The following is a 12418-nucleotide window of genomic DNA, read 5'->3' as shown; positions in this document are numbered from 1 at the left end:
GGTCACTGCTAGAGGGCATAGAGGGCGCGAATTTAGAACGGCCTCAATTTGTGTGAGCACTGTGTACAACTCCTCATAGGTGAGCTTTCGTTCACCTATTACTCTCAGGAGATGAGTCTTCGTAGATTTTATTCCCGCCTCCCAAAGTCCTCCAAAGTGAGGGGATGAAGGGGGATTGAACGTCCACTCAATTTTTTCACTTTCTACCGCATTTTTCATCAAATTGAGTAGAATTCCGTGAGCACCTCGGAAATTGGTACCTCCGTCACTAAAAATTCTCTGACACCTACCGCGATGGGCAATGAATCGTCGTAATGCTGCCAGAAAGGCCTCTGAGGAGAGATCAGAAACTAGCTCAACGTGTACTGCCTTCACAGCAAAACATATAAAAAGGCATATATATGCTTTGGTATATTTAGTTCCACGACTTCGTGACATGGTAACGAAGAAAGGACCCCCAAAATCAACGCCAACGCACCGAAAAGGTTTAATTTTATTTAAACGAACAGCGGGTAAATTTTCCATGAGCGGTTGGACAGGTTTTGGGTTTACTCTGAAGCATGTATTACATTTAGAAAGTACACGATGAATCGCTCTTCGTGGTGAAAGAATCCAAAACTGCTGGCATAATAAATATTGTAGCATCTGATGCCCTGGATGCAGATAAAGAATATGAAAATGTCGGATAATTAAATCTGTTAAGAGATGGTGACAAGGAAGAAGTGCTGGATGCTTATTCTCGTAGGAGAGTCCAGAAAAGGCAATACGACCGCCCACCCTGAGAATTCCATCTGAATCAAGAAACGCGTTTAATTTTCTTAGCGGTTTGGAAGCAAGTTCCTTTCTCTGAAGATTGAGTATATCATCACTGAAAACCTCTGTGATTGAACAGTTTTCACGATGAGATAAAGAGATTTCTTTAGCTCCGAGGCAATCAAGCCACCACGTCGGCGTAGAGGAGGATATCTAGAATTGAAACAAAATCTCAAAACATAAGCCAAAACATTCTGAATTTCGGAGAGCGTAGAAAACCTGGACAAAATATCATCAACCAAGGTTGTTTCGATACAGGTTGTCAATGCAATTTTTCCTGCCTCTGCTGAACATAAGGGATCATCAGAACCTGAAAACTCCACCTCCAAGTTGAATGGAGCTGGTGAGGACAACCAACTTGGTCCCGACCACCACATGGTGCATCTCACCAGTTTTGATGGCGTGAGTCCCCTAGATCCAAAATCAGCAGGATTGTCTTCAGACCTCACATGAAACCAACGTTCCGGCGGTACCAAATCCTGAATTTTTGTCGTTCTATTGCTGACAAAGGATTTCCATTTATGAGGAGAAGATTTAATCCACGCTAGAGCAACTTTAGAATCTGACCAAGCGTATATATCATCTATTTCAATAGATGAATAAGTGGATTTGATGAAAGAAATTAATTTGGCTAGTAATAAAGAGGCACATAACTCTAAACGAGGAAGTGAAATTCGCCTAACTGGAGCAACCTTAGACTTGGCGCAAATGAAAGAAATCGAGACCTCTCCTGCAGTGTTTGAAAATCGGAAGTAGGCCACTGCAGCATATCCTCTCTCGCTTGCATCACCAAATCCGTGTAGTTCACATCTCACCCTTGAACTAAGACTTAGACGTCGCGAAATTTGTAACTCCTGCAGATCAGACAATTCGGACCTGCACTGACTCCAATGATCGACAAATTCCGATGAAGGAACCTGATCCCACTGCAATCCCTGAACCCAGAGCAGCTGAATAAAATATTTCATAAGAAATGTGAAGGGTGTTAGAAAACCCAATGGATCATAGATGCGTGCAAGTTGTGAAAGAATCCATCTCAAACCCAGAATTTTGACGAAATCGCCCTCATCGAAGGAAAAGGATTGTGACAACTGATGGTCATCTGGAATACCTTCAAGAATACATGGATTATTACTTGACCACTTTCTCAACTCGAATCCACCCCTACCCAATAGAGCAATCAGATCATCCCTGAGGCTGATGGAACCTTGGAGATCATCAGATCCCGACACGACGTCATCTACATATACGTCATCACGAAGGATTCTAGCTGCCAGGGAAAAAGATGTTTCTTCATCATCTGCTAATTTATGCAATGTTCGAAGGGCCAGAAAAGGCGCCGACGAAACTCCATACGTGACCGTGTTGAGTTCATAGCATTTAATCGGATCCGATGGACTGAACCGCCAAAGAATCCGCTGATACTTACGGTGAACAGGGTCAACCAAGATCTGACGGTACATTTGTCGAATGTCGGCTGTGAAAACATACTTATGAGTGCGAAAGCGCAGGAGGATGGTCACGATATCAGCTTGTAGCTTCGGTCCTGTAAGAAGGCAGTCGTTTAAAGAAGGATTATCCATAACCTTGGCTGAAGCATCAAAGACGACTCTCAGTTTCGTAGAAGAACTATCCGGCTTCACAACACAATGATGGGGAATGAAATAAGAATCATTCAATGATGAAGCCAAATCTACTATTGTCATATGACCCGAATCCAGATAATCCTGCATAAATTTGCTGTAATCATCCCGAAGGGTGGGATTCGTGCGAAGTCGACGCTCTAAAGAAAGAAAGCGACGTGAGGCAGTGGAGTACGTATCTCCAAATGATATAGGTGGGGTAACTTTAAAAGGCAGAGAAACACTATATCGTCCAGACGCAGATCTGCTGACATCTCTGCTGAAGATTTCTTCGCATAAAATCTCCTCTGGCGATTTACATTCAGAATTTGGAAGTTCTTCTACCTCCCAGAAGGATTTCAGAGTAGAATTCAGCGAAGAATCAACAGAAATATGTAGTGAACTGACACCTTGGTTTGGAATTATCGTTCGACCCATCAACACCCAACCAAAAACTGTTTGAAGGGCAGAAGGCTCTCCTTTCTCCCCAACAACACGACCACCGAGAAGTAATGAAGGAAATACCTCGGCGCCCAACAAAAGATCGATATTACCTGGAGTGTCAAAGTTGGGATCAGCCAAGTCCAAAGTGGATATTGAAGGTGACGAAAAGGACACTCTCGAACTCGGCAGGTGAGAACAAATCTTGTTCATAACAATTGCATCAAATGTAAATGATGGACTGAGGGCAGACCTAGGACAAACAGTGCATATAACACTGGATGAGGATGGTATCGAACTCTCTCCTATTCCTCGAATACATAAAAATGATTTAGAAAGGTGAAGACCTAACTGAGAAGCACACTTCTTCGTTATTAGATTCGTTTGGGATCCACTATCGAGGAGAGCTCGAATCATTTAGAAGTTACCATAGGCATCTCGGATTTTCACCTGTGCAGTAGCCAAGAGTACACCGGAATCTGAAGAAGACGTCATTATAATAGCTTGAGAAGAACCCGATGAATTCGACGGTGCGGCAGAAGATACAATTGAATTAGAATTTTCTTCAACAGTTTGGGAATCGGAATTTGGAAAATGAAGGAGGGAATGATGTTTGCCCGAACATGAACGACAGGTAGATTTCGAGGCGCATTTAGATACGTCATGTGCTGAGTGAAGGCAATTGAAACACCATTTGTTCATTTTAGCAATTTGTTGCCTTTCAAATGGTGATTTTGCAAGAAAAGAATAACATTTATAAATGCTATGAGCAGATTGACAATAGTTACACTTCAATTTATTTTTTGTACTATTATTCATAGATTGAGTCATGAAAATTGATGTAGATTTCTGAGATTTTTTAGATTCGTTCTGTGAGAGTGGAATGTATTTTGATTTAGCAGATATAGAAAGAGCAGCAGATTCAAGAGCAGCGCATTGATTCAAAAGAAATTTTTGAAGACTTGCAAATGAGGGTAATTCTGTAGAACATTCCTGTAATTCGAAGCGTTTAATAGTCGAATTATCAAGTTTTTGCATCATCATATGAAAAAGAATGAAATCCCATTGATCAACCGGTAAACCTAGATTTTTCAAGAATGAAAGATTTTCCGAAAAAACATCAATTAGTTTGCGCAAACCTTCGGACTCGGACGGATTCTTGTGATAGCTTTGGGACGTTTGTTAATTCTTGCCAAAAGGAATTTGCTAGAAGACGTTTGTTTTGGTATCTTTTAGTTAAAGTATTGAATGCAATTTGATAATTTTCAGATGTTAATGAAATACCCTTTAAAAGTGAAAAAGCTTGTGTCAAGGAGCTCAGTAAATACTGAAACTTTTCAACATCCGATAAGTTATCGTTATTATGTACCAAACTTACGAAGATATCATAAAAGGTAGTCCAATCTTTATAGTTTCCACTGAACGTTGGCAACGAAACTTTTGGAAGCTTGACGTTAGGTGCACTTTTAGTAATGCTGACTACTGAACTTCCACTGTCATCATCAGAAAATAAATTTTTAAAAATAGTTTTGATGGTGAAAAAGGATTCATTAACGGATGACTTCAACAATTTTTCCGCATTTAAATCAGAGCCTTCAACCACTGATAATAAGGCAATAATAGCACTATGAATGTCATGAAACTTTTGGTGAATATGATCCAATTGTTCATAACGCAGTCTGAAACGAGTATGGAGGCTCCCATCACCAATGGCGGATTGTGCTAACAAAAGTACTTCCTGGATATCATCGATTTGAAGCTGACGAAGAGCAATATTTTGCTTTAATTTATTAGCACTCATTATGAGATAAATAAATTTGAAAACTGCAACCCTCAGTTATGAAGTTGAATGAGAAAAAAAAAACTATAGGAATGAATGAAGAGAAATACGAACAAAAAAATCTAGATATTATTTTAAATGAACGCTGAATCAACAGATAATATCCGGCTCGAATTAGGGCCAATGTTACTGTAGCTCAATTAACGTTTGATTTAAATTAGAAAAGAAAATGGAGAATACAAAAGATACGCTGGAAGCACTCGAACCTACCTTTATTGGAACGATCGCCAGAATGGGGAGCTGGTACTATCCTGGTATCTATTTGCAGTCCTTGGAAAGCTTTCACACACCTTTTCTTGAAATTATGAGATTTCGAATATCGAGAATTCAAGAGAAATTTGCTTCGCACTTCGTGAACCGAGAATTCGAATTGAATTTATCTCTCGTCCATATGTTCCCATATGTAGCCCGAGATTTTCCAACGTATTTATTTACAACATAAAAATGAAACGCGGCTATTGATTCAACGCTCAATTCAAATCCGAAAAATAAACTTTACTGAATATTAATAATGAACAATTATGAAACCGAATAAACTGATATATTATAACTGAGCGTTGCAGTAACAATTATAATATTATATACAATAATTTATTATTCCGTTTTTATCTATACACTGTTTTTACTCCTGTACATAATAATTTATTATTTTATTTATTTACATATGAAATCTGTGGTGTTGACGACAATGGAGGGTGTTTTCCTAAGCAAGATGGTACGTATACTTCAGTTGAATCTGGGTAGAGCTAGAGCGGCGCATGATTAAGCGTGGGCCGAGGCAACAAAGAAAAAGATAGATGTAATGATAATATCAAAACCAAACAAAAAAATGTGCTCGGAAAAAGGCTGCTACAAAGATAAAAAAGGGTATTTCGCACTTGTAGTACTGAACAGCAATTTAGAAATAAGCAAGATAGAAAGCAAGGAGGGGTACATACACATAGAATTGTATGGAATACACCTGTATGCGACATACATCTCCCCAAATATCCCAGTAGATGATTTTAAGAAATGGGTCCATGAGATCTCAGTAAAGGCTGCGAAAAACCCTCGGAATTCAATAACAGCTGGTGACATAAATGCTATATCGCAACTGTGGGTATCTCCACAGGCAGACAGGAGAGGAGAATATGTGGAAGAGTGGTTATCACAACTAGCGTGGACTACGACTAACGACGGTCAACACACTTTTGAGAGAGGGACCTCCAGGACCTACATAGATGTCACCCTGTGCTCGGAATACATGGCTAAACCAATAGTAGGATGGAGTATTCGCCACGAAAATCCTTTCACGCACCACGGTCAGATCCAGTATGAAATAAGGATAAACAAAAAGATTGGTATGCCAGAGCAAAAGAGCGTCTATCTAAATGTTGCGGAACTAGAATCTGCAAAAGATAGAAAATGACGATGGAAATGAAGATTTTCATGCAAAGTTGGTACAAATTGATAGAGAATCTACAACAAGGGAAAAACACCCACGGAAACAACCTTACTGGTGAAACGAGGACATAGAGCGGATTAGGGAGGGGTACGTACGAATAAGAAGATCTTACACAAGAATGGCAGATAAACAGAGCACCAGGGGCAAACGCTGAGGATGCAAATGATGGAGGAGAGGAAAAATGTGAAGAGCGAGATAGCGAGGGCAAAGAGGAAACAATGGAAAACACTGCAAGAGCTAGATAATGATATATGGGGGCAAGGATATAGGATAGTCACTAGACGATTCAGGGGAGGTAGCCTGGAATATAAAATTCCTACAAAAAAAAGGAGGGAAATCTTTTCCCAGCTAACGGACAAGGTCTCCGGTAAACAGGAGGAATTAGTGAGGTGCCATATGCCTTCACAAAGGAAGAACTAGAAATAGCGGTAGACTCCTTAAAGAACGGAAAGGCTCCGCGACCGGATGGCGTGACAGCGGAAGCAATAAAAATTATCCACAAAAAACTACCGCAGAAGCTGCTAAAAGTATTTAATGACCTACTGTCTAAGCAAGGATTTCCAGCGAGATGGAACGTAGGAAACGTCATTTTGCTTCCCAAAAAAGAGAAAAATCTTGAGGAGTCCTCGAGCTTTAGACCCTCTGTTAAATACAATGGGAAAATTATATGAGAGACTGCTCTGGAATAGGATTGAGGAGGAGCTGGAGGAGAAAAGAGCCATATCTGAAAACCAGCACGGGTTCCGTAAGGGCAGATCTACAACAACTGCAAAGTTGGCACTAAAAAAGGCCATAAAAGACACCAAAAGCGGCTGGTGTGTGGTGATTACGATTGATGTAAAAAATACTTTTAACACAGCCAGTTGGAAGCATATAGTAGAGGGCTTGCGTAGGGCAGAAGTAAGCACGTACTTGATGAAATGTTCTGAATCATACCTCTCTAACCGGTATGTGAAGTCGGGGATGATCAAACATAGATGCAGCATGGGCGTCCCGCAGGGTTCAGTTAAAGGTCCAGGCCTGTGGAATGTAAAGTATGACGGGGTGCTGAAACTGGAATATGAGGACGGGGTGATGGCGATCGCCTACGCGGACGACCTCGTATACGTGGTCGAGGGGAGGGATGAGAGTGAGATCAGGGAGAGGGCGGAGAGGGCCATAGCACTGGCCATGGAGTGGATGGAGGAGAGGGGCCTGATGGTGGCGGTCCGGAAGACGGAAATGATGGTGGCGAGGAGACCGAGGAGGGCTGCTGACCTGAGGCTAAGGATAGCGGCAGAGGAGGTGGGTGTGACGGAGAAAATCAAATATCTAGGAGTGGTCTTCCGAAAAAATCTGATATTCGCGGAACATTTAAAGTACTGCACGGCGAGGGCGGAGGAAAAATTGGCTGCCGTATCAAGGCTGATGCCCAATATAGGAGGACCAAGATACGAGAGGCGCAGGATACTGTGCGGGATAATCCACAGCATCATTCTGTATGCGGCGCCGGTATGGAGGGAGGCCATTGAAGTGGAAAGGGACCTGCGGCGGATGGTGGCTGTTCAGAGGAAGGCTCTCCTGAGGGTTGTTTCAGCGTATAGGACCGTGTCGGCGGAGGCGGTCCAGGTGATCTCGGGCTTCCCACCGATAGATCTGATGGTGGCGGAAAGATGTTTTCTGTTCAAGGTGGGGGGGAGGCTGGCAGGAAACAGAAGAATGGCCCATGCGAGAACCATTAGAAAGTGGCAGGAAAGGTGGAGAACGGGAAGTGAGGTAGCAGATTGGACTAGAAAAATTATTAAAAACGTGGAAACTTGGACAGACTGTCCTCACAGGACGAAGAACTACTATTTCACGCAATTTCTTATTGGCCACGGTTCTTTCGAAACCTTCACGAAAAAGATAATGAAGACGGAAGATGACCTGTGTGTGGAGTGTGGGGTGCAAGACAGCCCCGAGCACATGTATCTGTCGTGCAGAAGGTGGAGGGCAGAGAGGGAGGAGCTGGTGGACAGAATTGGAGGGGGCTCGATGATGTGGAAGATGTTGTGGATAGAATACTGGAGGACAAAGAACATTAGAAAGGAATATTTGATTCAATCATGGAGGTTATGAGGAGGAAAGAAAGAAAGGACAAGGAGAGACAGGATGGTGGATGAATGAATACATGAAAGCTCCACCGATGTCTGGACAGGAGTCTCTTATCTGGTGAGCTTTCAAGAAGATGAAGAGGTGGGGGTTTAGTGGCTGCGAGCCCCACACGACCCCCGACAGCATTGCACCGCCCAGCTGCCGGGAAAGGCTGAGAGAGCTTCCCCATTCCTCAGGGCAAAAAAAAAAAGGTTAGGTTAGGTTTCCGTGCGATGGTCATCGCCTTGTCGTGGTGCACGGGCTTAAGTAATTGCGAGGAATCTCAAGACTTGTTTTGAGGGGAGCAATGAAAACTAAGAATAACCAACAACAACAGGAAGTAACTATGACTTTCTGGCTCCCAGAGTTTATGAATTCATTGACTCGGGGCAGAACCAGAGAGTATTGTTAGTACTTCACTGTTGTATTTCTATTTCTGATGCGTTCCTCACTACAAAGACTTCTATGTTACAGGAAACAACGAAATCGATAGTGGGGCAACAAACACAGAAGAGGACTTCCCACCGAAGAGAAGAAACCAGACCAACTTCGAAATTGGATGGGGAGTAACTATGGCTTAAGTGGCCCCTGAAATCTAAGGACTCCAGGTAGACCCACGGAGCAATGTTAGTGCTTTCCATCACAATATCCCGAACCCAAAATCCTTCTAATCCAAGGGCTGAAGTCTAGGCATTCTGCCGGAGACAGAGCTATCGAGAAAAGGCTTCGGATGGTTCGTAGGAGGAAGTGGCGTGGTTAACTATGGCTTTCTTGGCCCCTCTAGTCCGCGGACAAGTGGTAGACCCAAGAAGTATCGTTAGTACCACCTGCAAGAAGCAACTATGGCTTTCTTGGCACCTCGAGTCCACGGACACGGGGAAGACCCAAGGAGCAATGTTAGGGCTTCAAATCAGATCTACGACTTGCCTATCCCGGCGTGGCATCCGAGCGTGGCCGCAAGAAGTACGCCTCACTTTCCCCTCGGAACCACGGGGTTGGCATAGTCCGCGGTGATACGTCGGAGAGACTATGACTTGCTTGGCCCACGGTATATCCGGATCCGAAGGAGACCCAAGGAGTACCGTTATTGCCTGACAGATACCACAACCTCTCTGCGCAATCTCCGAGGGACCAGGGCCAACGGCTCACTATAAATAGGTCACAGAACTGCGATACTATATGTGTGTCGGGTCAAGACCTTCCGAGGATCTACCCCGGACAACTCGAGTTCCGTAATCAGAGCCAGGGGGATACTACGGAACGAATCAAGCCAGTCCCTAGACTGTGAGATCCGTGAGACGGGCTCCTAACTCCTCCCCTCCTCCCAAACGTCCAAGAGGGGAAAGGAGGGAGTGGCATTCCACGCAGGGAAGATACCGTAAATAGCAATCGTCTTGGTGGAAACGGTTCTTGCCCTAGTGCGCAACAACTTAGTTGTACAGGTCAGCGTCCCTGAGACCTTGACTTTGTTGTTGAGGAGGGGGTTTTGGTTTTTGGTGGGTGAGAGCCCCACACGAATCCACAGCATTGAACCGCCCGCTGTGGAGGAGCCGGTACCGGTTTCCCCCTACCTCATGGGCAAAAAAAAAGGTTAGGTTAGGTTAGGTTCCCGTGTGGAGAGTAAACTTCCATAGGGCGCCTCTCCAGGTGGCGGATAGGGGGATGCCTCCCAGATATGGGTGGTACCGGGGAAATTAAATACCCGGGGCGGACCAAATCAGCGCTGCCTTGCGCTCAGAGAAACGGACCCCAAAGGCTAAGGGAAGGAAAACCCTGACAGAAAACCCAAGCAAACCGGATGTGAGCATGCTCTGCCGGGTAAGAACGCCTAATGGCGGTTATTGTTACTTCGGAATCAAACAGAAGAAGATAGCAGTTACGGTGCATGGGAGGGACACCCCAGTACCGGTCGAGGGAGGCTGTAGCGCGGGCCAAACTCGATCGTTTTCCACCGACCGCGTAGCTCCTCTCTTACTCCAGGAAGAGGAAGCTTCTATGGCTACTGGAGGGCTACCTGTGGAGGGAGCGGGGAGATCTACGCCTCACGCTGAGGTGGAGAGGGCTGCTTTCGGGAGGTCCCGAAAGATTCAGAGAACACCCCCAAAGAAAGAGGAGGAAGACACGAGAGTGACAATGAAAGAAGATGTCATGGAGGTGACTCATACGGGAGAGGAAAAGTCCGGCCCACATTCAGTGGAGAAGGTTGAGGTGAAGGACGCGAAAACGAGCACACCGCTGAAGGACGATAAGGAAGAAGACTCCTTTCTCACCTGACTATACAAACCTGGTAAAAGGAAAAGAGTGGAAACACCAACGAACATAAGTATGGAGATGGAGAAGTACGACAAAGTATGCAATACTTAGAGAGAGAGAGAGAGATTTATTGATGAATTGCACACTACATTATGCTTTCACAGGTCAGTACAGAGATATAGAAACATCAGATACTACAACAATACTTCACATAATCAAAATGCACACACACATATGTAGGTAAATAGCATAGCACTAATTACACGAATAGTCAAACAAACATACAGTATTGAAAGTCTATAATCAAATATATATAATAGATCTGCAATTCAATGAAAGTCGGTCTCGGAGATTCTCATGCCTTTGAACTCGTCCACCGAGTAAAGGACATGCGACAACAAAAATTTTTTAATTTTCCCCTTGAATATCCTGGTCGGCAGGCCCCTGACCCCAACAGGAAGCTTGTTGAATAATGTAGCAGCGCTGAAGTCCGGACCGCGCTGGGATCTGCTCAGTCTAACGTACTCCTTCCTAATATTGAGTCTGTTTCTGGTGTCATGTTCATGAGTATCTGACAGCGTTGTATAATTTTTGCTGTTTTTATGGATGTAGAGCAGACTCTCAAGTATAAATAGGGAGGGAAAAATGAGTATTCTCAGTTCCTTGAAAACGTGCTTACAGCAGTCACGGTATCCCAGCCCGCCCAAAACTCTCATCGCTCGTCTCTGAAGTCCAAAAATGTACCCAGCCTGGGCGCAATTACCCCATACTAGGACTCCATACCTAAGGTGTGTTTCTACCAAGGCAAAATAGGCAGTCTTGAGCACTCCGGTTGACAACGAGCTCGATAGTACCCTCAGAGCAAATATATTGCTGCTGAGTCTAGAAGCCAAACTATCAATTTGGACTGCCCACGTAAGAGACGCATCCAGGTACACTCCAAGAAATTTAACAGAGGTGTTCGCTGTGGGCAGGCTACTCATATCTCTCAGGCTGAAAACGAGCTCCTGCGTCTTCCACTCATTCACACAGAGGCCGTTTGATGCAAACCAATCCGATGCCCTCGACAGTGCAGCTTTAGACAAATCCTCAAGGGAATGTAAGTCCGAGGATTCGTTTGTAAGGGTGGTATCATCAACGAATATAATCGGTTCGGAATCAGTCATAAAGTCAGGGAAGTCGTTTACATCGATGATAAAAAGGATAGGTCCCAGCGTCGCACCCTGGACCACCCCAGTCTCGATGGGTTCCACACCAGACAACTCACCCCCAACTGACACAACCTGTGATCTTACACTAAGGAATGACCGGACCAGGCTCATAGCCGCCTCATCGAAACCGTATCTCATCACTTTGCGAGAAGTGGCAGTGAAAATATCCTCTGTGTTGACCATGGAAAATCAATACTGCAAGGAGATAAGAGTGATATTAAATGAGATAAAAGAAAAAGCGAAACTGGAAATGAGAGAATTAGATACGGTGTGCAGCCCAAAAGGAATGAGAGACTGTGGGACGCAGGCGACTCCAGAGGAAATTGAGAATAATGTCTCTTTAAACTCCATCAGAAGGAGAATCGAGGATAACATGAGTACTGAAGCAGTGATAGACGTTATCTCCAACGACTGGCCAGAGGGAGCTTTTCGCTTCGAAATAGAAAGCCGGAGCATCACGAGCCCGGATACAGGGGGAGACATGCTGGTGATGGCACCCCACAATGAGTTCCAGGAGGTCAGGCTGCTGAAACCGGTCTTGGGGACGTCCAGAAAGATGTACCAGCATGTAAAGGCTGGGAAGGTGAAGAAAGGGGACCTTGTAGCACATAGAACTTAGGGTGTGGCATGCATTAACGGGGAAGATATATGCGAGAATAACAGCATATATCTCGTAGGACTT

General features: G+C 44.2%; 1 protein-coding gene across 1 annotated transcript; it reads right to left on the bottom strand.

Moving 5' to 3' along the window:
* Positions 1 to 934: 934 nt before the first annotated feature.
* LOC123322421 lies at positions 935 to 3371 on the bottom strand. Its single transcript, XM_044910367.1, has 3 exons — positions 3305 to 3371; positions 1070 to 3187; positions 935 to 966 (listed from the first exon to the last, which is right to left on the bottom strand). The coding sequence occupies exons 1-3, from the start codon at positions 3369 to 3371 to the stop codon at positions 935 to 937; spliced, it is 2217 nt and encodes a 738-aa protein (XP_044766302.1).
* Between the last annotated feature and the right edge of the window lie 9047 nt (positions 3372 to 12418).

The sequence above is a fragment of the Coccinella septempunctata genome, chromosome X (assembly GCF_907165205.1).
Source record: "Coccinella septempunctata chromosome X, icCocSept1.1, whole genome shotgun sequence".
In the NCBI taxonomy this organism is placed as follows: Eukaryota; Metazoa; Arthropoda; class Insecta; order Coleoptera; family Coccinellidae; genus Coccinella; species Coccinella septempunctata.
This window is presented reverse-complemented; position numbering and strand designations above follow the sequence as displayed.

Excerpts from the sequence above, each read along its gene's own strand:
- LOC123322421 (XM_044910367.1), bottom strand. The coding sequence starts at position 3,371 with ATGACGTCTTCTTCAGATTCCGGTGTACTCTTGGCTACTGCACAGGTG. Across the intron at positions 3,188-3,304 it reads GAAAATCCGAGATGCCTATG|GAATAGGAGAGAGTTCGATA; the intron begins GTAACTTCTAAA and ends TATGTATTCGAG. Across the intron at positions 967-1,069 it reads AAAAATTGCATTGACAACCT|ATATCCTCCTCTACGCCGAC; the intron begins GTATCGAAACAA and ends TTTCAATTCTAG.